Here is a 25,466-nt window from a genome sequence, read left to right as displayed (position 1 = left end):
TCTTTAGCTGTGCTCCTGCCTGTGGAACTTGCCCACTCTGGTGCTGGCCAGCAGTGAGCCCGGAGCCACGTGCCAAGGATGGAGGAGTGGTAGATGCCCAAACAGGGATGCCAGTGGGCATCCCTCTGCTGTGTTTGTTTCAGTTTGCACTTTTACGAGTTGATTGAGCCAGAGTCTGCTGAGGAATAAGTGTGAGGCGCTTTGGAGGGTTATGGGTAGCTGTTTACAGCCAAAAGACAAAATCTGATAGATCTACTGGTTCTGGTAAACATGGCCCCAGCAGGGAGCGATGGCAGCAGATAACCCAGGTTCCTGTTGCACAATGAGGTTCAGCCAGCTGGGGCCATGACGCTGCCTGCTGCATCTCTGCCCCTCAGCCCAGCCTTTGCTGGGAAAGGAGTGGCCTTTGTCAGCTAGAGAGGGACTTAGGAAATAAGATTTGCCGGCAAACAAGCACCTTAACCACCAAACTGTGGGTCTCAATATTTGCACTTCATCTAAAGGCTCCTCTTGGTGGAAGGAAAGCAGTTTGGTATGCAGCCGTTGGCTTTGCACCCATCTGGTGTTCTCAAAACATCCTAAAGCCATGTCCTAGGCAAAAAAAAACCCCAAACAAAATCAACATTGGTTCTCTCTCTTCTTGCTTTCTCTGAGTGCACACACTGAGTCCAGGAACCAGGAAGGCCGAGTGTTGCCCCCGTGGATGTGAACAAACCCGGGGGGATCTTGCCCCTCACCTCGCCCCTCCGGTCCCCTGCCCCGCTCCCCACCCTTGAGTACGGGTACCTCAGAACATGCACAGTTTGAATTTTCACTGACAATTAGTTTAATTATTGCCAGTGAAAAACATTGTAATTATCTGTAAATATGTAGTTAACAAATTGACCTAGTTTCTGTATTTTTTAAGTTTTTTGTACTAAAATTTATAGATACAGTATGTGCCAGCTAGCAACCAGCTACTGTAATTGCCAGTCGTAGTTCAGCATGCACCTAATCCCTGAGACTTGTCCAAGTGATGCTGTAAGGAATTGTGCTTAAATATTGCGAGCTGGGGAGGCACAGGAGGGCTGGGGAGGGGCGCCCACCCCCGGCAGCTGCTTGCCCCCGGGCCTTCAGCTGAGTGTTCCATGTTGGCTGTGTGGAATCTTCCTCCCGTCGGTGTCGCCTGCTGTCTGGTGGGCAGTGTGAGGGATAGAGCGGTGGCTTCCAGCTTTCTCTGAAGCCGAACTCAAAAGGAGGCGAGTTCGGGTTCCTTACTGCAGTTTAGTACCAGCTTAGGACTATTTTTAACCTCTCTAGAAATGATCTGTTTTCCCCTTCTGCTTGCTTTTGTCTTAAACCTGAGATCATCTAAACCTACTGGAGGGGGGATAAAAACCCAACTACTTTCATTTAAGATCGTTGCCTGCTTTTAGTGCCAGGATCACACATTTCTATGGCAACTCTGAGCTCAGCAGAGTTTAGAATCAGCACAGGGTTGTTAAGTTGCTGCTGCCTGCAGCCAGCAGCAGTGAAGGACGAGTTTGTGGGAGTGATGTGGTGGCTTGTAGAGGACTCGGTGCCCCTGCCCTTGGCTGCGGCTGGCTTGCACTGCAAGACCTGCTGTGAAGTGAGGAGTAGGAATGAAGGAAGGACTCAGGGCAGAGGCAAGTCTGCAAGTCAGGAATAGCTTTGCTGAGCATCCTAGGAAGCCATGAGCAGAGGAGTTGGAGTGCCAGTGAGGCTGTGCTGATTGTCCTAGAGGTCACAGGGGACAGGAGCATGTAAGGATTTGAGGATCAGAGCAGGAGAGGCATATGTGTGTGTACAGGTTTGGCTTCTGGCAAGCAAACCACCCGCTTCCTTTCTTCAGCTTTTCTTCCCTCCTAGCCCCCCGCAGCTCTTCCCCCTGCTTGCTTGCAACAGGAACACTTTTTTTTTTTACCTGCCTAGAAACAGCTAAAAGATGGGGGGGTGGGGGGGAGCAGCCCTGATGTAAATAATTAACGTTACAAAGTGAAGTGTGTATAACATAAAAGGCTACAGCCCTTTGGTGACTTGTAAATGCTTGAGGAGGTTATGGTGAGATGTGGAGGGCCGAGGGACCTGCTGGAGGCTCTGCAGCCGTCGCTGCCCCACTGACACCACGGGGCTGGTGGGGCAGGGCGGGGTGGGGGAGGACAGCCTGCATACTTTAGCTGTGGGGGACAGCCCCCCCCCCGTATTGCATAGTGGAGGGGAAGGTAGCGTAAGGTGTGTGATACGGATAGGAGACGCTGTGTGAGGTGTGTATAGTGTACATTTTTTAAACATAGCTTGCTTGTATTGTGAAGATTTTAAAGACAAACTCGAGAATTCTAGCCTAACTATTAACACAACTCTAACAGCAGTTACCCCACTGGGTTCAGAGCCTCTTGAATGTATATTCTTTCGGGGTTTTTGGTAACCTAAATGACCTATTCTTCTACCAGTCAGCCAGACTTCCTATTTATATTTTTAATTTTATATATTCCTCCTTTACATTCGAGTTTGGTTTTTGGTTGGGTTTGTTTTGGGTTGTGGTTTTTTTTTTTTTTTTTTTTTTTTTTTTTGTTCTTTTTTTTTGGTGTGGTCGGGGGAGGGGAGGTGGGGGCGAGGGAGGGGGAAATGTTTCGTTTTGTTGGTTTTTGTTTTGCACAAGCGTTGTGTGAAGTCAAGGAAATGTTAACTCAAACCTGGTATTTTCCAACCTGTTCCCCTCCCCTTCCTCTCCACCACCCCTGTTTGGTTTTGTTGGGTTTTGTTTTTCCTTTTCTTTCTTTCTTCTGCCAACAGTTTGGGATTTTTCTGGACTGGGATGCAGCGGGTGGGAGGAGGGGATGGCTCTTTTCCATTTGCAGCTTCTGTGCAAATGCCAGGTCTTTTGCCAGTCAACTAAAAATATGCTTCACTTGCCGGTTGCTTTAATTAAAAAAAAAAAAAAAAAAGTTAAAAACAACAAAAAAAAAAAGTTAAAACAGAAATGTAACCTTATCAGTCCGACGTAGCCCATGGCAGGAGGAGGGGAAGTGCACACCTGTAGCCACACAACTCTAGCTTTGGCTGCAAAACAAAAGCAAACCTTTCCTGGTGAGCAGGTAACTGCAAGGCAGCTTCCAGCCCCACCAAGGTTTTTTGCCAGGCACCAGCTCTGAGTGCAGCCCAGGACTGCGCCCCACAGTTCAGCCGAGCTGTGCCAGGGGAATGATGTGCCCTGGGTTTGCTCCTTCCCCCTCGGTGCCCACCTGTTGATGTGCACAAACCTGAGAGCTGCCTACTGCTATCAGCAAAGATGTTGCTGCTTTTCCTCTCCTCCTCTCCCCCTCCGTAAGGAGATCCAGCTCGGCAACAAGAGCTCACCCTGTGCCCGGCCCCAGGGCCGTTGCTGTCTGCTCTGGGGCATCATCCAGGTACGGCAAAGCCCCGGTGCCAGGGGAAGGCACCCGGCTGCCCGGTTTTGTGCCGCAGAGCAGTAGTTGATAATAACACACATATCTGCTGTCTTACTATGAACACTGGTCTGAGGTTTCCAGGCCCAACACCACGGTGATGGGCCATGAAGGATTTAACTAGGGGAATTAAACTCCTTCCTGCTTCCATGTCTGGTAGCACCAGCTGGTATGAGTGAATCTACAGGTGTGCGTTTTCCTTCTCGTAGAAAATGCCAGGAGCACTAACTGGTAAGGCTTAATGTACAGTATATTGTCAGTATTCTGGTATTCTTCTGGTTCAACATACATTATAGCTCATATATAACCTGTATTAATTGTATAGATTGTGCATTTAAAGCTGTTACCAAGTTGTCAGAAAATAAGAGAAGAGGGAAAAAAAAAAAAAAAAAAAGAAAAAAAATAAGGTCATATGTAATATTTTGTTTGTAAGTATCCTTTGTATCATAGCAAAGGAAATGTTAAAAAAAATCAACTGTAATAAAGTAATTTTAGTACATGGAGTGTCTGCCTCTTTTTCTCACCCTGCCCTGCCCCGTGCGCCTGCTGCTTGCGGGCTACCGGGTGTAGGACCTTTGCCAGGTGAAAACCGGGGGCTTGGCAGCAGCACCCCCGAACCTGCGCGGCTGCGGCAGCCCCTTCCTTCGGTCCTCTGCCTGCAGGAACTCGACCATGGCCCTGAAGAACTCCAGCACGGCCTCATGGGCCCAGCTGCGGCGCGGTCCCCGCTGAGGGAAGCCGCAGTGTCCCCCACGCGAGGTCAGCAGCAGGAAGAAGTAAGGGCTGCTGCGGAAGAGCTCCAGGGGCAGGCTGCAGCCCACGGGGCCACGGACGGGGTCGTCGGCGCTGCAGAGACACAGCAGCGGCACGGCCGCCTCGTCGGCGTCGCGCAGGGGCTCGTTGCGTTCCCAGTAGGCCTCCCAGGTGGTGGGGTGGCTCTTGGTCCGGCAGAAGAGGGCTTCTTCCAGCTCCCGCAGCGAGCGGCTGCCCAGCAGCCTGTCTACATCCACCACCTTGGCCAGGGACCCCGCGTACCTGCGGGGATGGGGCAGCCACCGTGGATGGGAGGCCGCAGGGACGCCACCAGCTCATGCACCCACCCAAAGAGGCTGTGGAGGCTCTGCTCTGGCCATGGCCCTGCGCACAGGGATGGGAAAAGGTGTCCTAAAGCCTCCTACAGCTGATTTTTGGGGTTGTCCCCCACAATCTCTTGCTGGGAGGGGTTCTCCTGCAGTGCAGCTTGCACCAGCCTGGGTACCATGGCAACAGGAGGCAGCCAGCACTCTGCTCAGTTACCGTGACAGCAGTGCTTGCAATGGGTGTTGAGAGGTGGGGGGAGGGAAACACCCTACTACCCCCACCCCACCACCTGGCTAACAGAAAACCAACCCCAGCACCCCAATACTGTGGCTGGGTGCACCCACTCGGGCTTTGCTGAGGTGCAATCTGGCCCTTTTTTGCTCCAAGATTTTTGAGGGTCAGGTGCAGGGTTTTGGCCCTCATTTGCCTACCAGCAGGGGCCCCTTGCCTCCCTCCCAGGCTCTCAGCAGCACCTGAAGAGGTGTCACTTGCAAGGCCTTGGCACAGGGTTGTTTGTCTCACTCCAATCCCTGCCAGTGCTTAGCCCTCCTCAGTGCAGCTGTGTTGGGCAACAGAGATTCAGAGCCAGTATAAAGCAGGGAGGAGGCAGCTGCCACAGTCCCCTGGCTGGCTGTGAATTGGTGGTCATGGACCCCCAACCCAAGGCAGGCAACCTGGGGTTGGTTGCTGAGGCAGAGCAAGCAGTGATGCAGGGGCTTGGCCAGACTTAGCCCCCAGAGTCTGGCACAGCACAGAGGCTGTGCCAGCCCATTAAGTGCTTCTGTGCTGAGGTGACAAAGCACTTAAGTGGGGACCCCAAGATGCCAAGCCAGGGGAGCAGGTGGTGGCCAGACTGGCTCTGCAGCTGCTGGCTCCAGGCTGGTGTTCATTAACCAGCACATTTTGCTGTGCTCAGCACCTCTGCACCCACGCTGAGGCTCCTATGCATACACCAGCACCAATTGCATGCACCCACCTCAGGGCTGGTTGAGGGGATCCTGGGGCACCCAGCCCCAGCCTCCCCACCCCGTGCCACCTCAGCCCCAAGGACCCCACTAACCTGCTGAGTCCCTGCTTGAGGTGCAGCAGCAGCGGCCACTCATAGAGCCAGGGCATCCTGGCCTCAAACCAGTCCCGGCCACGGAAGATTGGGGAGATGCAGGCAGCAGCGGCCAGGCGGCTGGAGGAGCCACTCTCCCCAAGATAGGCAAGCAGCAGCCCTGAGCCTGAGCCCTCACTGACGGCCACAAGAGGGACAGCAGGGTGCCGGCAGTGCAGGTAGGTCACCACCTCCCGCAGATCTCCGGGGTCCCCAAATGGCTGGAGACAGGGGGTGGTGAGGGGGCAGCCGTTGTGGCCCCGCCGGTTGAAGATGACAGGGACAAACCCCTGCTCCAGTGCCTGCAGCCCCAGCTGCAGGAGCCCCCCCAGTCACCTTCCCAGCAGCATTGGGGATAAGCAGCAGCACCAAGCTCAGGCCCCCACTATCACTGTCACTCCCAGCCCTCCGTGGCCCAAGCAGCCAGTCCAGGGCCACCAGTCCAGCATCACGTAGCTGCAAGAACTCCCGGACCACGGCCGGCTCCGGTTTGGGCAGCTGCAGGAGCTGCCACAGCATCTGGACCTGGGGCCAGTTTGGCCACAGCCAGCAGCCCCCCCACAGCACCACTGACCGCCCCAAGCTCCGTACCAGGTGCTGGGCCAGTGCTGAAGGCTTGCAGAATAGCCGGCAGCACTCTGCACCATCCTCAGCGATGAAGGGGATCCCCTCTTCTTCCTCTCCCCAGTCTCCAGGCACCTCCAGCCTCCCTGCCCAAAAGCAGCAGGCCAGGAAGCCCAGGCCAATAAGCACCACAGCTACAGCCACCAAACCCTCGGGGGACATCACGGGAACGGAGGGAGGCCCAGCCGGCAGGCGCGGTGCTCCGGTGGGTTTACAGCGCGATGCAGGGCAGCGACTGGAAAGCCCTGCCCCGGGGCTGGGCAAGCAAAGCGGCGGGGCTGCGCTGGGGCTGGCGTGACTGCCGCCAGCCGGGGCCAAGGGGACTGGGTGAAATGGGAGGGACACGTGGCCGAGTCCTGCCTAGCGCTGCCGGGGAACGCTCCGCAGCCGTAGCCCGGAGAGGCAGGACGCCCCCATCGCTGCAGGAGCTGGGGACTGGGGGCCCGTGCAATGCTCACACCTTTATTGATACAAATGTACAAGGACACATCTTACAGTAGGGAGCACGGCCCTGGAGTGGAGGGGGCAGGGGGGTCAGGACGCCCAGGGAGGGGGGACTCGTGGGTGCCCCAGTCCAGTGTAATGCTGTGGGTGGCCCCAGGGGTACCGGCCGCCCGGCAAGGGGCTTTGTGGGGAGGTGGGGGGTACATTGCCACCGCCGCCACGGACAGCTACACAGGCTATGTACAGGATAAGTTAGGCGCGTGCTGAGGGGTGGGCAGGGGTCTGTACAGGGGGACGCGGGCACCTGCCCCACAGGCTAAGCACCAGGTTCTCAGCAGCGTGAGGGGCTCAGAGGGGCTCCACCACACACCCTGGCTCCCCATGGGCTAAAGGCCACTTGCAGCTATGCTCACCCCAGGTGTGAGGGGAGGGAGAGACGGAGAGCACAGGGTGGGAGGAGGGGATAAAGGGGGACGCAGGCTGGCCCTCACGGCTTCTTCTCACGGGTGGTGATGGTGACCAGCTGCTTGGCGGCCTTGGCAATGTCATAGGCACACTGGATGACCTGCTGGGTCAGGAGCTGGTAGTCCACGGCAGCGCCCGGCTCAGGCGGCACAGTCTTGCGGCACTCGCTCTGCAGCCGGTAGGCGCTGGCGTTGAGCAGCCGCAGAGAGCTCCGCACCGTTTCCAGCGCTGGTTTCTGCAGCAGGGCAGAGAAGTGGAGTCAGGACCCACAAGAGGGAGAGTTGACAGGGCCTGGTGGGAATCCACCTCTCTTACCTTAGGGAAGAGCGATGCCATCTCTGTCACAGCTGAGTGAATCTTCTCCGAGCAGGGCACAAAGCTGCAGGTGAGCAGAGGGAGTGAGCACTGAGTTCCCAGCCCCGGGGATGCTCCTGTCTGAAAGCAACCCTTGGGGATGAGGATTCTGGAGGGATCCCACAGCTGTGTCCCTGCCCTAACCTGTCATGCTTGGACTCCTGTGCTGCCCGCAGGAGCTCCTGGATGTTCTTGGTGACCTGCTCAGTTTTGAGGATGACGTCTTCGGTGCTGGGCAGCCCAGGGTCCAACTCCCCGTCCAGCGGGTCCAGTTCATGTGGGAAGTCCTCATCCTTGCTCAGCTCCACAAAGCGCTTCCCCTCCATGCTGCAGGAACCAGCCAACATCCTGAGGTCACTGCCAGCCCTGTGTCCTCAGCGCAGTCCCCCAGCCCCAGCACTCACCTGATCAGGACCTCACCACCCTGTGTGTTATCATAGTCACTGTCGGTGCCACTGCCATGCCGGTCCAGCTTGCTCTGGAGAGGAGAGGAGCGTCAGGCCCTGCCCAGCCCTGTCCCTGTGCAGGGCTGGGGTACCCCCACCCTGGGAGCTGCCAACCCCTTCCCCACTACATCACCATATGTCGGGCACTGTCAGGTGGGCAGGAGAGCAGTGGGGAGGATGGGGGAAAGGGCACAGAGGAGGCAGATGGACCTTTCCGGATCTGGAGAGGGAAGAGAAGGGAAACCAGTGCTGAATGGGGCACAGGAGGGTCTGGAGCCGATTCCAGTGACATGCAAGGGAGGATGAACACAGGGGACACCGCTGCCCTGCATGCAGAAATGTCTCATGGCCACCACCCCCCAGGGATGATTCCGGCCTGACCTGAGGGGTGCAGGGTGTCAGGGGGACAGGACTTCCCACGACAGTATGGAGGTCATGTCCCAGGAGGGTGACAGCCACTATGTCCCATGCAGGAGCCGCCCCCACCACGGCCCCCTTACCCGGTACACGCTGGCTGGGATGTGCATGGGGTACAGAGCCTCGTCCTCCATCTCCTGGTGACACACCAAAGGTTACATACCCGTAGCAAAACACCCATCAGCCTGTGGGGCTGGGGGAACCACTGCTTCCTAGAATCTGCTCCTCCACCCCAGCACACTCACGCTGGCACTGAAGGGCTGCAGCCGTGTCACCAGCTCCTCTACTGGCTGCCCGAAGGGCTTCAGTGCTGAGCCTGGCTCGTACATGGAGAAGGCCTGACGGTCCCGGCGGTGCTGGGGAGTTGTGCCTGGGGGGTGACCATGCTCCGGACGCTCGGTGGGGGCTGGGGCTGGGTGTGCAGGACCCGTCTGCTGCCGGATCTGCATGTTCTCTGCCTGCAGCTTGTGAATCTACAACCAGGGACAGGAGGCATCAGCAAAGAGAGGGGCACGCTGAGGGGGGTCCTGCTAGCCCTGCACCCACCTCGCGCTGCAGCCGGCGCAGCTCATCACTCAGGCTGTTGTTCACCTTCATCAGCTGCTGCACCTTGGCCTCGGAGGCAGCCAGAGCCTTCTTCACCTCAAGGTACTCCTGCAGCGTGATGGGGCCATCCGAGAGGTCAGAGGAGTCCATGCTCTGTGGGGAGAAGGGCTCAGTGCTGGGATGATCCTGCAGCTGGGGAGGAGCTCTGGGCTGGGGGTCCAGGGCTCACCCTGGCACGGTTGTTGCGAGAGGCGTTGCGCAGCAGCTCCTGGTCCGTGTCCTCGTCAGAGGCGACGCTGTCGTAGTCGTGCTGGTCGTCCAGATCACTCTGACTCCGCAGTGAGTAGTCCAGGGCGTCTGGGGGAAGGCAAGGGGATACTGAGCAAAGGGCAAGGGGAGATGCTTAGATCTCCCTTGGCTGTTTCCTGTCCCTCACCTGTGGGGCTCAGCAGACTTTTCCCTTGCTGTCGGCGCTTGGCTTCCCCGAGGATGTCGATGAGCAAAGTGGCAAATTCCCTGGCATTGAACCTGGCCAACTTCTGCCGACCCTGGGAGGACAGCAGGCAAAAGGAGGTGAGTGGGGGCCTGGGTGCACAGGTGGGGAGTGTCACAGGGCCGTAGTGGGCTCTCACCTGATTGCGTGTGGCCGAGTACTCGGGGTTGACGGGGAGGAAAGGGACAGCGCTGCGCTCTGTCACCAGCGTGCTGTGGTTCTGTGTCGTCAGCCAGACTGCAGGCAGACACCCAGTGTCAGACCCCTGGGGGGCTGTGGGGGCCAGACCCCCTGGAGAGAGCGGGCTGCAGGGCTCAGGGCCGGCAGCAGAGCCAGCAGGACGCAGGCGCGGGCACAGGGCCAGCCTGCTGGAGCTGGGAGCGGAGCCTGGCCGGGCTGATGGGAATGGCCTCCCCCAGCCACCCTGCAGAGCTGGGATCCCTCTCTGCACTCTCCAGCAAGGATTCCCCAGTCTTCGCTCTCTGAAGTATCAGCTCTGCACCCACTCCAGCCAGCAAGGAGAGAGCTTGGCATGCCTGTCAGTGCCCACCTCGGTGCCATGGAAACAGAGTGTCCCCCTTCCCACTTCCCGCCCCCTCAGGTCAAGGGCACCCCACTAGGTTAAGCCCTCACCCCAGGGGGTCCCAGCACGCACCTCCAGAAGCACCCTGAGACCCAGCACCCAGCAGTGGCCCCTCACGACGAGAAAAGCTCCCAGAAAAGCTCCCAGGCCGGAGGAATGAGGAAGGAGGGGCCTGCGGTCTCGGCGCACGGATCAAGATTTGGGGGAGCGCCAGGCTCAGCCCCGGCCCCGCCGCCTGCTCCTCCCCGCGCCACGCCGCCTGCCCCAGCCCCGGAGGGCAGGACTCTTTGTCCCCAGCTCACCCGCGTCGTTCTCCCGGCGGTCCACCTCGTCGTAGACATCCATGGCCAGCTCCTCGAAGAGGCGGTTGCTGAGCTAGAGTGGGACAGGGGACAGCATCAGGACAGATAGGGCGAGTGGCCACGACTATGCCCCCAAACCCTGCCCTGGTTACCACTTACTGCCTGCAGCTTCTTCTTGGCTGCCTTGGCCAGCTCAGAGAGGTCCAGGCTGGGGTGGGGTGTGGGGAAGGGAAAGACAAAGTGGGGGTTATTTGCTGGCTTGTCCCCACCAAAACAGTACCCAGCTGCACCCAACCAGGACAGGGACCACCCACCCTGGGCATGGAGGGCTTTGCTGAGCGGGGCTGGCAAGCAGGCAAAGGGGGATGAGGTGACACGGGGCAAGCAGAAACCCCCTCCCCAGGTGCCCGCCAAGTGCAAGGCTGGGCTGAGTGGTCAGGGCTGCAGAGAGGGGTCCGCGCTGGTGGCACTGGGGGGCCCCCAGAGCTGAGAGCCGAGCGGACAATACCTCTGTGCCATGCACTTTGGGCGCACCCTGCGCTCCGGAGAAGGCAGCGGAGGGAAGAACAGGATAAAGGTGGATGTTAAACACGTGGGTACACGGACCCTTCCCTGCCCTCCCCGGGGATGCTCCAGCACTGGTCACGAGGAGGAGACCAGAGTCCCCACCTTGACCCAGCAGGGGCGCTAAGGGGAACATGGGACAGGGTGGGAGCGCTGCAGGTGCTGGACGCTCACCTGTCAGCCATCTGTGGAATGATATAGTGTCCATTCTTGTGATCTGTGCAAAGAGAAGGGTGCTGAGTGGATCCCTGTGGCCCTTCCAGGGCTGAGTCTTCCCCTCAGGACCCCCACACTCACCTGGCTTCCTGCCACAGAGGTAAAAGGCCAGCCGGTCTGTCAGCTCATACTGGCACTCCACCAGCCGCTCTGCCAGCTCATGCTGGGCTGCCTGCCTGTGAGAGGACAGACAGGGGTGATGCTCACCCTAAGGTAGAGTTGCAGGCTGGCTGGCCCCCCACTTTCTCCATCCTCACCTGGCATAGTCGATGGGGGTCCGGCCGTTCACATCGGGTGCTCCGGGATCAGCACCATAAACCACAAGCAGTTCTGCCTGTAGGATCTGCCCAGCCTTGGCAGCCACATGCAGCGGTGTGGTGCCCTTCTCCTGCGGGCACAGGCAGCCTCAGCTCCACAACCTGTCCACAGGATGTGGTTCCAGGACCCCTTGCTACCTCCCAAAGCTCAACACCATCCCCACTGGACCTTGAGCCTACTACTGGTGCTTACCGGGTGGAAGAAGTTGGCCTGGGCGCCCAGTGAGAGCAGGCGCAGGCAGGTCTCCAGGTTGCCTGTCCGCACACTCGAGTGCAATTGCTGCAGAAGAGCACAGCTAAGGGTTGGAGAAAGTCTGTCCCTACTGCTAAGGACGGGGGCATCCCTGCATCCCCACCCCATGCCCTACCTTGCTGAGGTCCTTGGCAGTGACACCATCATCATCCCGGCAGGGCAGCTTGTGGACGAAGGCCAGCATCTGGTACTTGGCGCGGATGAACTCTGACTTGGTGGGGCTGGGGGAGGGGAGTGGCAGGTTGCAGGGTGAGGGGTGAGCACCTGGCCAGCACAGATCCCCTCCCCGAGGCACGTGGAGCACTTACTGCACTTTGTCCTGGGGGTTTGCCTTTCGGCGCCCGCTCTGCACCTGGGCTGGATCCAGCAGTGAGTGCTCCCAGATGGAGTTGGCCCCATTGCTTGCCAAGGTGTGCACCATCTGCAGGAGAGAGGAGGAGGCCAGTGGGCACAGGGACTCCTTGCGTCTATGTTTCCCATGTCCCCACAGGGCCAGAACCCACCTGGAGCAGGGTGGTGGGCCAGGGGCTGTGGCGCAGGTGCTTGACGATGGAGATGTGGCGGCCCAGGCTGCGGTGCACACTGCAGCACTCGTCACAGATGAGCACCCCACGGTTGATGGAGGCCCATCCAGGATCTGCAGGGCAGCATAGGAGTGTCACCGGGTGTCCCCACCACCTAGGTCCTCTCCCCGTGTGGTTTCCTTTCCCATTCACCCAGCTACTGTCGGAGGGGGCAGGAGGAGGGATGAGTTGCCACAGCGACCGTTTCCCAGGTGACAGCGAGGGGCTCAGCCCATCACCAGGGGAAACCCACGGGTTTCCCGTGGCAACCACGCACCAGCCAAAATTGGAAGGGGCAGGATTTGGCCTCCCCTATAAGGAGGACAGTCAGTGGCAGGGATGACACCAGTCCTGAGTCAGCACACCCAGGGCAGGGGTACCCCAGCTCACTGTAGCACCTAGTGAGTGCCATGAGCACACTGAGCTCCCCACTAGGCATTTGGGGGGGTCCGTAATGGGGGTAGTGTGCTCCACAATGGGTGGGCACCCATAGCCCAAGGGCTCCCAAGTATGATGTCACTGTCTTTACAGCCTTAGCATCCTACTCCTGGCCAGCCCTGCAGGGCATCCCAGCTCTCGGGGCAGCTGGCACAGCCCTCCTGCTGCTGCCATACTCCCCACTGGCCCCAGCTTGCCGGACTGCAGCCTTTTGTGTCCTTGCTGGGAACAAAGGGCTGTTTGAGCGGCCATGCTGGCCCCACGCTGGCACCAACCCCGGCACCTCCAGGGGCCCTGCTCCCAACTGAGCAGCAGCTCCACACACCCACACCCAAAAAATGTGTCCTGGGGCTGGTCCAGGGTGGGGTTCAGCCCCAAAGGGTGGCTGTGGGGCTGCAGCTGACCCTGGCAGCACCGAGGGCAGAATTTAAAGGCCCTCCTCACTGGGTCACAGTCTCCTCCTCTGACACATGGCGAGGCACCAGATGACGATGCCAAATCTGGGTGGCCCTTGTGTAGGATGCTGGGAGGGGGCACTGCCTGCCTCTGCTCAGCCCCACCACCCGTTGTTTAGGGCCTACACAAACATTGCATTACCACATGGGAGGGAGGAGCCCCAGTACTAGCAGGGAGGACAGGACCCACAGGGGTGCTGACACCAGCCAGCCACGATGGCCCCGAGAGGGGGATGGTGGCCTTAGGACTGTTAGAGTCCTGGGGATAAGGGCAGGCAGCCAGGTCTCCCCCTCCTCCCTCTCCACCAGAGTCTCAGACCCCTCCCCACGCCCCCCCCCAAAGCCCTGGGGACACTGCTTTGGGGAGAACCCAGCCCTGCAGTGCTGCAGTGCCCCAGGGTCGAGGTGGGGTGGCTGGAAGAGGAGTGATGCCCCCCCCAGCCTGGCAGCCCCATGCACACAGATGGCAGTGCCTTGGCAGCGGGCGCAGCGGCATCTGTGCCTTCTCGCCCGCTGCCCACGGGGTGCTGCCTGGAACAGAACGCTCTGTGTGGGGGGAGCTGGCCAGCGAGGCTGCCTGAGGCCCTGCAACCGGGTAGATCTGGGGTACCCCGGGGCACCATGCCTTCCCACAGCCGGGACGTGGGGGGGCACTGCAGCAGCTCGGGGAGTGACACCCGACGGACACCCTGAACCCGAGCCCATCCAGCACTCTGTCCCTGGCCCAGCCGACAGGCTGACACCAGGACCCTCAGCACTCGGAAAGGGTAGGCAACGCCCCTGCAGAGAGCCAGCAGAGGAGGATTCGGTCAAGGCAGCCTGGCCAGAGGGACCAAAGCAACCCGACAGGCACCCTGCCACGCCGAGCCAGACAGCTCATCCCGCAGCGGTGGCGGGTGCTCCCAGCGCGGTAGGAAGTGGCCTCTGGACTTTATAACTCATTTCCTCACATGGCTGCTGGGTGATAAGAGAATGGAAGAAACTGGTTTCCATTTCCCCTCACCCCAGCAGCAAGCCCTTGTACCGCCCCAAGCACCTCCATGCCCCTCACTTGTCCCCCGGCAGAGGGGACGTGCCCAGAGGCAGGGCAGCCCTGTGCCCACGCGTGCCGCTGGCTCCCCTGGCAGGATCTGGCCACTGGCACGTGGCCGGAATAATTCCGGCACAGCCTTGGCCCGCAGGCAGCTTTCCGGGGCTGGCTCAGAGCGAACCTCGATTCTCATCCCTGTTCATTCATCGCCATGGGGCTACCGGCGCTGGCCATGGGCAGGGCTTAGGGGTCCAGCCTCACCGCGACATCAATGGGCTCATGCCCAGCACAGGGGCTGCAGGCACAGGCACTGCTGGGGATGTGAATTGTCTTGCCCAGGCTCAGGCTCCAGCTTGCAGCACAGCCGCCACCAGCCTGGCTCAGCCTACTGGCACTACCAGGTCCAGATCTGGGCAACATGGGTGCTGGCTGCAGGGTGCTGGGGGATGCAGGAGGGTGTCCCCCACCACCGTGTGCAGCGTCCTTGATGCTGCTGGCACAGACCAGCACATCTCCACCCCCATGCCAAGGGGTGCAGAGGCCGCGGGTGGTACATGGGGGTGCTGGGTGCAGTGGGAATACAACGGGTGCACTGAAGCAGCGCTTGCAAGCACAGGGGCATTATTTGGGTCATGTTGGGAGGGGTGCTGGGAGATTCCTGGGGAGTCAAAGGGGGCCAAGGACTTCACCAGGGTGCTGCACTGGGGAACACCAGAGGATTCCTGGGGAGCAGAGTAGGGGACTCAGCTGGGGGCCCAGGGTGTGCACTGCAGGGTGCGGAGGTGATGCTCCAAGAGGTCCTAAGGACACCCAAGGGCTGCAAAGAAGCCTCAGTGTGGGGTGTAGAAGGAGATGCAAAAGAGCTGCCTAGGAGCACAGCAGAGGGCGCGCAGCAGGGGGTGTACGGCAAGGTGCAGAGGGGGCTCACACTGGCGCTGGGGATGTACTAGGGGTAACATGGAGTGCAGAGGGAGTTCACAGGGATGATGGGGAGGCACCGGGGGGCATCACAGGGAGCAGAGTGGGCTCACAGGGGTGCTGGGAACGAACCGGGGGGGCACTAAGGGGTGCGGAGGTGGCTCACGGGGGTGCTAGGGATGCACTGGGGGACACCACAGGGTGCGGAGGGGCCTCACGGGGATGCCGGGGATGCACCGGGGGGGCACGCCGGGGGGCACACCGAGGGCACAGAGAAGGGGTTCATGGGCCCCTCCTGATGCCGTAGCGGGGAGTGCAAGGCAGGCTTCTGGCCTGGCTCCGGGTTGGGGGATTCTAGGGGGGGCAGCACGAGGTGCGAAGGGCCCCGCCGGGGGCGGGGAGGGAAGTGAGCGGAAGAGCAGAGCAGGGCTGGGGCGTACCGGGGCTGGCCCGGAGGGTCCGTGTAAGCGGGGGCGGCCCTTACCTGGGGCGCTGCAGTCGGCGCACACCTCCGCCCGCGGCGCCTTCCGGGACATCCTCAGCGGCGAGGCGGGCCCGGGCCCGGGCCTCTGCGCCAGCGTGGGGCGGCGGCGGCGGCACCCCCGGGCCCGCCGGGGGAGCGGGGCGGGGGTAAGGGGGGGGGGGGGGGGCGGGCGGCGGGGCGGGGACAGCGGAGGGAGGGGAGGGGGGGGAACCCGGGGCCGCGGCGCGCCGGGGGCTGCCGGCTGCTCCCAGCGCCCGGCGGCTCCGCAGGAAGCGGCGCAGGCCCGGCCCCGGCGGAGGAGGGGCTGCGTCGCCCCCGCCCTGCCACCGGCACCGGCACCGCCCCGCACCCGCACCGCGTCGGCACAGTACCCGCAACCCCCCTTCCCACACCAGCACCTGCATCCTCACCCACACCAGCGCCCACCCCCGGCACAGCCTGCTCCAGCAGCCGGTACCGGTACCAGTCACAGTCCCGATCCTGGGTATCCTAGCCCAGCTCTGGGGCAACTTCTCAGCCCCTGTTCTGGTTCCAGATGTGAACGCCTCCTGCCTGGTCCAGTGGAACCCAGCCTGCTCCTGGGCATCATCTGCACTTCAGTCCTCGGTGTCCTCTTGGCCCCTTTCTCAACCCAGGGCACTGTCCCGGTCTCAACCCTTGTCCTGTTCGTTCCTGTCTGTTGCATCTATGTGTTTCTGATCCTGATCTCAGCCCTGGACACTTCTCTACTTGTCCCAGTCCTGCTCTGGGCACCCTGACACCAGCTCTGGACACTCTTACTGGATCCAGCCATAGCCCTCGGCATGCTCTCTCCCGTTCCCAGTGCCAGGTCTGACACTGCGCATCAGTCCTGTCCCGGCGCCTACTCTGGACTCACCTCACGCACCCCACAGGGTGCAATGTAGGCAAGTCAGGGTCATGCTGGGAGGACCAGGACACTGGAGTCACCAGTCTGCCCTGCAGGACACTACACTGGGGACATGAGGGGTGGACCACCGCATACTCAGGGTGTTCAGCAGGGAATCTGGGGGGATGGAGGACCATTTAGGGTCTGTTCCCTGCTCTGTTATCCTGTAAGCACTTGGAGCTGGGGGGGGACATCGCAGTATCACCCATGGAGGTGGCCCTGCGGGTAGCTGTGGTAGTAAAACTGCGGGGTGGCTACCCCAGGCAGGAGCCTCTAGAACAGGGCTGGATTCTGCCCCCCACCACCATGGGCCAGACTGTACTGCCCGCACCACGAGTGACCTCACCGCTGGTTGCCGAGGAGATGCCTCATGACGTCATGGGGCAGCGGGGCTGGCGAGGAGATGGGGGATGCTGTGCGGGGACCAGGGTGTGGAGGTGCCATCCCCACCACCTGCCTCATGGGTGAATGCAAAACGTTAACGAGGGAGTCTCGCCCCTGGCGGGGCGGGGGTGGAAGGGGGAGGAGAGGGCAGCGGAGGGGGTGGGCCGGGAGCGTGGCGCCAGCGGGAGGCCGGGGCGGCCGGTGGAGGCCCAGCCTCGCATTGTTCTCGGGCTGCGGCCGGAAAATGCAACGCCCGCCCCGGAGAAACGCAGGCGGAAAAGGAAACAGGGCAGGGGGCTTGCGCCCGCCGCGGCGCCGGTGAGGATGGGGGGCTTGGGACACTCCGCAGTGCCCCCACACAGCCCCTGCCTTCGCCCCTACCCCACCATGTGCCCAGGCCCGCTAACCCATGGGGGCACCGGGGGTCAGGTGGCAAGGGGGAAATCAGCCCAAGGGGGACATTTGTGGAGGGCGGAGGCCTGAATGGCAGCAGATTGTCCCTTTGCCGCCCCGCCCGTGGGGATGGGCTGAGGGATGCAGGTTGGAGGGGTGAGGAGAAGGAAGGGGGCGATGCCTGGCAGGGCGACTACAAGTCCCATGAGGCCGGGCGGTGCGGGGTAGGGGTGAGCGGGGGAAGCACCGTTCGGGAGGTGCCGCGGCCGCCCCGCCCCGCATACCCCACCCCGCAGCCGGCCCCGCTCCGCCCCGCGCCGCGCCCGCCGCGCCGCTCCGCTCCAGCATGCACGGAGGATGCTCGCGTCTTGCTCAGGCAGGAAGGGGCCGGAGGGCAGGTACCCGCTGCACTACCTCGTCTGGCACAACCGAGCCCGTGACCTGGACCGAGAGCTCAGCGCCAAGCAGGTGGGGTGGTGGGGAGGTGAGGGGTAACTCCCCCACCACGGGGTACGGCCCGGCCCGGTTCGGCTCGGGCTGATGCAATGCAGCCAGCCTCCTGCTCGGGGCTGGGATGAGAATGGAGATGAAGATGATGAGGGTGGGGTTGGGGTCCCTCCCGGAGTTTGCATGTCTCTGTCCGCCTGCACCCCTAGGGGCAGCTGGCACAGAGGGCTAGGTACCACCGGCCGGTTACCTGCAGCCCCCAGTGCAGGCAGCCCCCAGCATCCCTCCCCACGTGTCCCCGGCTACCTGCTAGGCCTCCACGGGTCCCTAACACCCCAACCCGCACCCTGCTCCTGGGGTTGTTACTAGTCCCGCTGAGGGTACACCCACCCCCTGCTCCCCACCCTCAGGTTGAGCCCCTCTCGAGGGAGGGAACACAGGGCCCTTGTTTCGCCGGGGTGCAGCCCCTCCAGCCCCAGGAGACCTGGCAGATTCTTGTCAGAGTGGAGGAACCCACTATGTCCCCCACCCTGGGAACCCCCCCCAAGCCGGCCGGAGATGGCACGTCCCCAGACGGGTTCCCAGCCTCCCTTTCCCCCGTGGCGTTGCAAACCAGGTAATTAAAACCCAACCCCGAAGATGCAGGAAACCGCAGGCACGGGAGGAAGGCCGGCGGTGGTGCTGTGCCGAGCATCCCTGCTCTCTCAGCCCAGCTCCGGGAACCCCAAAGTGCTGAGCGCCACGCTGGATGGCCCCCACTGATGCACAAAACGGGGAGCGGCCGTGCTGCGATGCTCCCATCGGGATGCAGGCAATGGCTCTCGCCACACCCGCCTCCATTGTGGGGCCGACTCGGGGGGGTTGCACCAGCATCGCCCCGACCTGCCTCCCTCCCCCCCATCGCTAGTGTTTTTATTTCCGTGGTAATTTGGGGTCATTTTCCCCGGGAGCCCAGCGCGGCAGAGATCAAAGAGACAGCGACTCAGCGGATGCAGCTAGATGGAAGGGCTGTGATGGGGGCTCCATCCCTGTTTGCCTACAGAGGGTTTTCTAACTCACCTCCCCCCAGCCCTACCAGTGAAGGGGATCTGCCATGGCAAAGCTGTCCCTGTGTGCACCTCGAGGGTGATCAGGATGGTCCACGGGTGCTGTACAACAGACCCCAAGGCAGGTGGGGCTTTGGAGAAAGGACCAGGGGGCCAATCCAGGCTGAGCCCCCACCTCTGTCCAGGGCATCTGGGGACACAGCTCAGCCCTTTTCCCCTGCAAGAGCATACCCCATGTAAGTGGGTTGCTGTTGATGCTCTGGGCGATGCTGGGGGCTGGGCATACCCCCTATGTGGGGGCTCTGCCCTTCCAAGGACCTGTGTGGGGGCAGTGGCACCACCTGGGTCTCCCCACACATGCAAGTGTTTGGCATTGAGTCACCTAGCAGCATTGTTCTTCATGTCCCCATGAGGGCCCTGTATGGGTCACCACTGGATTGTCACCATGATCTTGCCTACACCCGGGGAGCTCAAGTCAGTAGGTCCCTATGGCAGAGACAGGGCGGGGAAGTGACAGGCAGTGACATGGACCCCATTGTGCCAGGATACCCCATGCTGCAGCCTGCCCCATCACTCATGACAGAGGCTGCACAGGGACAGCAGCGCCTGGCACCACCTTCCCGTACTGGCCTGTGTCCTCTGGTGCCACCCAGGAGCAGGTGCTGGGATCACCCACCCTGGGGACAACCCCAGCAAAAGGGATGAACTGTACCATGTACACAGACGGTAGAGGAGAGGCTAAGCTGTGGTTTTGTGCTGTGACACTGCCACTCCAAAGCCATCTCTGTTCCTGTCCCCATCACCAGTGACTGTCAAGGCCCCAGGACAGGCAGTACTCTGAGGTCTGTTCTGTGGTCCCTGAGCTGGGGCTGCCCCAGCACCAGGGTCCAGGACCAAGCTCTTTCTGGTGAAACTGGGTCATGTTGTGTCCCCTGGGGTTGCCTCTGGCGCTGTGTCCCTAGAGTGGGGACCCTTGTCCTGCCTGGTACTGGGGAAAGGCTGCAGAGCCCTGATGAGCCTGCAGCAGCCATCCTCTGGCTGGGGGGCGATTGCTTTAATTAGAGGAATTTCATTAGCTCAATTAAGAAGCAGCAGTCGCCTGGAGAGCATTGGAGCAGAGCATGGGCTCCCGAGGAACTGGGCGGTTGCTTCACTACAGTGGTGTGTGCAGCCTGGAGAGTCCCCCTGCCTGGTGAGGCCCTGGGGACAAGGAAGGAGATGGGGATGTCCACACCTTGGAGAGGGATGGAGACAGCCCTGGGGCGGAGAGATTGTAGGACATGCTCCGGAGTGAGGCAGGGATTTGCTGTGGGCATCAGTGAGCCCACACTCCACCTTTGCCTAGCCCTGAACACCTCAGAGGTGCCCAATCCCAGGTGACATCTTTGGATCCTGCATCCCAGATTTGTCCTCCCAGAGGCAGCCTCTCCAAAACCTGTGCGTTGACTTGTAGTTTGTCCCCACTGCCTCCTGCCCTGGCAGCATCCAGCTGCCCCTCTCTAGGCTTCTGCCCTGGCTGGGTGCTGGGGAGGCAGAACCTGGGGCCACCTCACAGTGCTCCATTGGGCCCCAAGCTGTGTCCTCAGATCTGGGCATGGATGTGATGCTGCACTCTGTGTGGGGAGTGGGGTGCTCGGGGTGCCCACTGCGGCTGCCAGCAGGAGAGGGATTCCTCAAGGCTGGCTGGGTGCCAGGCTCCAGGCTTGGCACAAACAATCGCAGCCCCAACGTGCAGCTCCCCTGAGCCCAGGGATCCTCCAAGCAGCCGCTCCACTCACGCAGCCACCCACACCTCCGGCTCAGGCAGGGGAACACGTGCGCCCGCCGCAGCCCACGTCGCCCGTCGAGCTCCAGGCCCCAGTGGAGGGGCCCTGCTGGCAGCTGCTGCCTGGCAACTGGGCAGCAGCCCCCTCCCCTCCAAATCCCAGGAGTAGGGGCTTTTCCCGTGCTTGCAGCTACATCAAGCCATACAGAGCTCCCTGTGCACCACAGCAGGAGCATCTGTGCCCCTCTGCCACGCTGTGATATGTGGTGGGTGCAGCCCAGCCTGACCGTGCCAAGGTATGCTGGGTGCCGGAGGGCACCACCACACTCTCCCCGCCCTCTCCATAGATCTGGCTGTGCGAAGCAGAGAGCCTTTGGAATGCGTGTCTGGGAGGAGCTCAGGGATGGGGATGTTCTCTGAGACACCATCAGATGTTGTGTGCTTTCCCTGGTCGGGAGTTTCACATCTGGAGGGGACATTTAGGGGTCAAGATCTGGCCACCCTGATGATTCCTGAGCCCCACTTGCTCCTGGCAGGCTGACATTGAGCAACTCGACCCCCGAGGACGCACCCCACTGCACCTGGCCACCACACTGGGTCACCTTGAGTGTGCCAAGGTGCTCCTGAAACATGGTGCCGATGTGGGCAAGGAGAACAGAAGTGGCTGGACAGGTGAGCAGGGGGAAACTAGCTGCTTCAGCCTTCCATCAAGATACCCTGGCATGGGCACAGGCACAAGCATGTGCATAGGCATGCTCAACCTGGTGCTGCAGCTCCCCAGGGGCCAGCTCACGCGGTGCTACATGCACACAGCTCCTGTGCAGTGACCAGCTCTGCTGTGCCATGCTGTGCCATACCATGTGGTGCCACACTCCTGGGCACTGTCCCTCTGCCCTGCAGTCCTGCAGGAGGCTGTGAGCACCCGTGACCTGGAGCTGGTGCAGCTGGTTCTGCGCTACCGTGACTACCAGAGAGCCATCAAACGTCTGGCTGGGATCCCCATTCTGCTGGAGAAACTGCGCAAGGTACCCCTGGGGCAGCGGCCATGGGGCAGGGGGATGGAATGTCAGCCCCAGGCTCCTCCTGACTTCACTGCGCTCTCCACAGGCCCAGGACTTCTACGTGGAGATGAAGTGGGAATTCACCAGCTGGGGTAAGCTGACAGGAGAGGAGCAGGAGCCCCAGCATCCATCCCCAGGACAGGGCACACCTACCTCCTTGGCCCTCTACATCCCGAGCTTGCAGACCCCTGTCCTACAAAGGCATTGGGTTCTCCAGATGCATTCTCAGCTCAGCGCTGGTGCAAGATGGCTCCATCCCCATCTGGACTATTGCTGTCTCTCCCCAGTGCCACTGGTGTCCAAGATTTGCCCCAGTGACACCTACAAGGTGTGGAAGAGTGGCCAGAACCTGCGGGTGGACACCACGCTGCTGGGCTTTGACCATATGACCTGGCAGCGGGGCAACCGCAGCTTTGTCTTTCGAGGTCAAGGTGAGCCAGCACCAGGGCCCCTCACTGCCCTCACTGGGGAACACTAGCAGAGCCCCTTGGCACTGCAGCAGGGCTGGGTGACATGCTAGGGACTGTGGCTGTCCTCACATATCCTGGCCACCCACTCCCTGTAGACACCAGTGCAGTGGTGATGGAGATAGACCATGACCGGCGAGTGGTCTACTCGGAGACACTGGCCCTGGCTGGACATGACCAGGAGGTGCTGCTGGCTGCTGTGCAGCCCACCGAGGAGCAGGTGATGGGGCGGCTGACGGCCCCTGTCGTCACTACCCAGCTTGATACCAAGAACATCGCCTTTGAGAGGTGGGCTGGGGGCAGCACTAAGCCCCCTCCCCAGGCTGCATAGCCCCTCAATGTGCTTGCACCCTGGGCTGTCAGAACAAGCCTATCCACCACTCACAGTGCTCTGTGTCACCCCAGGAACAAGTCTGGCATCCTGGGCTGGAGGAGTGAGAAGACAGAAATGGTGAATGGGTATGAGGCCAAGGTGAGGGGCAGGGAGCTTGGGCTCTGGAGCAGGGGGACGGCATGGCCAGCTGTGGGTGGTGGGTTTCCATCTCTGTCATTCACCCTCCTTGGCCAGGTCTATGGTGCATCCAACGTGGAGCTGATCACGCGGACTCGGACCGAGCACCTCTCAGACCAGCACAAGGGCAAGAGCAAAGGTGCAACTGGTGCCAACTGGGCAGGCAGGGTACTGTGCTGGCCCTGGCCCTCACCCCCTCCTCTCCACAGGCAGCAAGACCCCCCTGCAATCCTTCCTGGGCATCGCTGAGCAGCATGTGGGGCCCAACAACGGGGTGAGTGTCTCAGAGGTTTGAGGGGGTGGCCCTGCAGTTGGACACCTCCCCTTCACCCGGCTGGGCTGTCCCGCAGACGCTGATCACGCAGACTCTGAGCCATGCCAACCCCACCGCCATCACCCCTGAGGAGTACTTCAACCCCAACTTCGAGCTGGGCAACCGGGACATGGGGCGGCCCATGGAACTCACCACCAAGACACAGAAGTGAGTGGGGAAGGAGCAGACTGGGGAGCCCCTCACTGTCTCACTCCCCCGACTGCTGCAGAGCCCCCGGCTGGGGAGCAGGCAGGGCTTCCCAGTCCAGCACCTGTCCCCACCAGGTTCAAGGCAAAGCTGTGGCTGTGTGAGGACCACCCGCTGTCCCTCTGCGAGCAGGTCGCCCCCATCATTGACCTCATGGCAATAAGCAACGCGCTCTTCGCCAAGCTGCGGGACTTCATCACCCTGCGCCTCCCGCCCGGCTTCCCCGTCAAGATTGGTAGGGGGAAGGGGGTGGTGGTGTCTTTGTTCCCGGTTCAGGTGATGCACCCAGCTCCCCTCTCTGCTTTTTCCCTCCTTTCCTGCAGAAATCCCCATCTTCCACATCCTCAATGCCCGCATCACCTTCGGGAACCTCAACGGGTGTGACGAGCCCGTCAGCTCCCTGCGGCACAGCCCCAGCAGCGAGGCACCTTCGCCCAGCAGCGACTCCTCCAGCGTTAGCAGCTCCAGCTCCTTGAGTAGGCGGGGCAGGGGGCACATGGCTGCTGGGGTGGAGTGGGACACAGTGGGGTGCCCAGCCATGCCGGCACCTGTTTCCCCGCAGCTTCCTGCCGAGCGTGTGAGATGGACCCGGCGCTGTTCGAGGTGCCACGGGGGTACAGCGTGGTGGGCACCCACCAGGATGCCCTGCGGGAAGATGAGGATGACCTGCTGCAGTTTGCCATCCAGCAGAGCCTGCTGGAAGCGGGCAGCGAGTACGACCAGGTGGGCACTGACACCTCTTCAGCCTCTCCCTGCCCCCTGCCCCAGCTGGGGAACATCGCTGCCTATCCTGTCCTAGTGCTTCTCCTGGGATGTTCACCCCGCCTTGACCCATCCTTGTGTCCTGCAGTGGTGGGTCAGAGCTCATGCAAGGTGGGGCATGGATTTTGGGGTGCTGAGGAGGGGTGCCACCCTCCAAGTTCCCCTTTGCCTGTAGGTCACCATTTGGGAAGCGCTGACTAACAGCAAGCCTGGCACCCACCCCATGTCACACGAAGGTCGCCGAGGAGACAGGTTGGTAAAGTCTGGCCAGTACCCCCCCGGGGGGGACCGGGAGTGGGAGCCAGCCCCGCGGCGACCCTCGCTGAAGACCCTGCCACCCCCCAGGACTCCCCAGCACACAGCAGCCCCCCGTCCCCCTGTCACCCCAGCCCCGGGGGGGGGGCGGGGGGGGGCCCAGCGCCCTGTTCCCCAGCTACGCGGAGCAGCTGCGGTTGGCCATGGCACTCTCGGCGCGGGAGCAGGAGGAAGCGGAGCGCCGGACACGCCAGGAGGAAGAGGAGCTGCAGCGCATCCTGCAGCTCTCGCTGACAGAGAAGTGACCCCGAGTCCCCACTGAGCCCCCTCCCACCGGGCATGGAGACACGGCCAGTGCTGTGTCTGGGGGCACAGAGCGAGAATGGGGTGGGGAGAACCAGCCCAGGGACTGTGGAGGGCAAATAGGGAGGAGGGTGTGCAGGATTCGGCCTTGCATTGGGAAGATTGTCCCCATAGTTGAGGCAGTACAAAGACGCAAGGGGTGACACCCCACAGCAGGGTAGGATGGAGGTGACAGTCCTGCATCTAGGGTGACGGGGGGGGGGGGGGGGGGGGGCAACCCTACAGACTGCACCGCACCCTGGGACAGCCCTAGACCCCCTACAACCACCCTATCGGATGCAGCTCAGCATCTCGGGGTGGGGGAATATCCTGCCCCAAATGGAGGGGGGGAGGGGCTGCCAGTTGTGTGAGGTCCTGGGGACTCCCCAGAGCTAGGGGATTCTGCCCAGTCCTCACAGCCTCCCTGCCCAGGCGCTATGAAGTGCACTTACCCAGGAGCTGCTCTGCCTGCCAACGCGCAGGGGTGGGGAGGCTCAGCCCCGTTGCATCCCCCAGCCAGCGTGGGGCTGCACAGCCACCCCCCATCTCGGTGTGGGGGCCTGCTGGGGCAGCTGAGGGGGTGCCTGTGAAAGGCTGCCTGGTGTCACAACCACTTCTATCCTGCTCGCACCCCTTCTGTCCTGCTTGGATACCCCCTGCCCTTGGCAGCGCTGCACCCCGTCTACCCGGGCACTGACCCTGAGAGAAACCTTACGTCAAATGGTGCTAACCTCGGGCTGCTCCTCCTTTGCACATGGGGGGCTGGGGGCTGCAGGGGGGCCGGCTCACTCCCCTGGGACTTTTCGTAGCCGGTGCCCCCCTACCATGCACCCCACAAGCGACGTCTGGGCCAAGGCCGGGGGAGCCCGAGCAGCTCCGACCGCGGCCAACACCAATAAATGCTCTTTAATGTTTGTCTCTCTCGGCGTCTCTCTGCCTGTGACAGGGCTGTGCGAGCAGCGGGGCGCAGACAGAGCTCCCCCGCAGGGTGATCCTGTGTCCCCTGTACCTGCCACATGGTCACGGGCACCCGAGCCCTTTAATAAAAAGGGCAACCCAAAAACAAAGA

At 61.5% G+C, this 25,466-nt stretch overlaps 3 protein-coding genes across 11 annotated transcripts; 1 reads left to right on the top strand and 2 right to left on the bottom strand.

Moving 5' to 3' along the window:
* Window positions 1–2,957: 2,957 nt before the first annotated feature.
* ABHD15 (abhydrolase domain containing 15) lies at window positions 2,958–6,611 on the bottom strand. Its single transcript, XM_064165818.1, is given in 3 exon segments — window positions 2,958–4,481; window positions 5,587–5,954; window positions 5,956–6,611. Coding segments are annotated over 3 exon segments (1,302 nt in total). The 5' UTR covers window positions 6,412–6,611; the 3' UTR covers window positions 2,958–4,003.
* Window positions 6,612–6,690: 79 nt separating this feature from the next.
* GIT1 (GIT ArfGAP 1) lies at window positions 6,691–15,664 on the bottom strand. Of its 6 annotated transcripts, none has more exons than XM_064165811.1 (22): window positions 15,538–15,663; window positions 12,153–12,286; window positions 11,958–12,070; window positions 11,765–11,870; window positions 11,590–11,676; window positions 11,337–11,467; window positions 11,161–11,255; window positions 11,038–11,080; window positions 10,808–10,834; window positions 10,459–10,507; window positions 10,300–10,372; window positions 9,554–9,651; window positions 9,358–9,469; window positions 9,151–9,278; window positions 8,922–9,074; window positions 8,621–8,848; window positions 8,459–8,512; window positions 8,092–8,178; window positions 7,917–7,990; window positions 7,657–7,869; window positions 7,474–7,537; window positions 6,691–7,393 (listed from the first exon to the last, which is right to left on the bottom strand). In XM_064165811.1, the coding sequence occupies exons 1-22, from the start codon at window positions 15,587–15,589 to the stop codon at window positions 7,181–7,183; spliced, it is 2,334 nt and encodes a 777-aa protein (XP_064021881.1). In that variant the 5' UTR covers window positions 15,590–15,663; the 3' UTR covers window positions 6,691–7,180. The 6 variants fall into 6 exon arrangements, with proteins under 6 accessions (XP_064021881.1, XP_064021884.1, XP_064021886.1 ...); XM_064165814.1 differs by having other exon boundaries at window positions 7,657–7,839; window positions 15,538–15,662; XM_064165816.1 differs by lacking the exon at window positions 8,092–8,178 and having other exon boundaries at window positions 15,538–15,664.
* A 1,863-nt stretch (window positions 15,665–17,527) lies between these two features.
* On the top strand, window positions 17,528–25,315 carry ANKRD13B (ankyrin repeat domain 13B). 4 transcript variants are annotated; one of them, XM_064166091.1, is made up of 15 exons: window positions 17,528–17,689; window positions 21,016–21,151; window positions 21,380–21,504; window positions 21,587–21,632; window positions 21,828–21,971; window positions 22,106–22,295; window positions 22,413–22,479; window positions 22,576–22,657; window positions 22,728–22,792; window positions 22,869–22,999; window positions 23,116–23,273; window positions 23,362–23,514; window positions 23,601–23,761; window positions 23,976–24,052; window positions 24,146–25,315. In XM_064166091.1, exons 1-15 carry the CDS (start codon window positions 17,579–17,581, stop codon window positions 24,375–24,377), a joined length of 1,878 nt encoding a protein of 625 aa, XP_064022161.1. In that variant the 5' UTR covers window positions 17,528–17,578; the 3' UTR covers window positions 24,378–25,315. The 4 variants fall into 4 exon arrangements, with proteins under 4 accessions (XP_064022161.1, XP_064022163.1, XP_064022160.1 ...); XM_064166093.1 differs by having other exon boundaries at window positions 23,976–24,094; window positions 24,129–25,315; XM_064166090.1 differs by having other exon boundaries at window positions 23,976–25,315.
* The last annotated feature ends 151 nt before the right edge of the window (window positions 25,316–25,466 follow it).

The sequence above is a fragment of the Pogoniulus pusillus genome, chromosome 27, assembly GCF_015220805.1.
Source record: "Pogoniulus pusillus isolate bPogPus1 chromosome 27, bPogPus1.pri, whole genome shotgun sequence".
In the NCBI taxonomy this organism is placed as follows: Eukaryota; Metazoa; Chordata; class Aves; order Piciformes; family Lybiidae; genus Pogoniulus; species Pogoniulus pusillus.
Note: the sequence above shows the minus strand (reverse complement) of the source record. Positions and strands in the feature narration are given on the sequence as shown.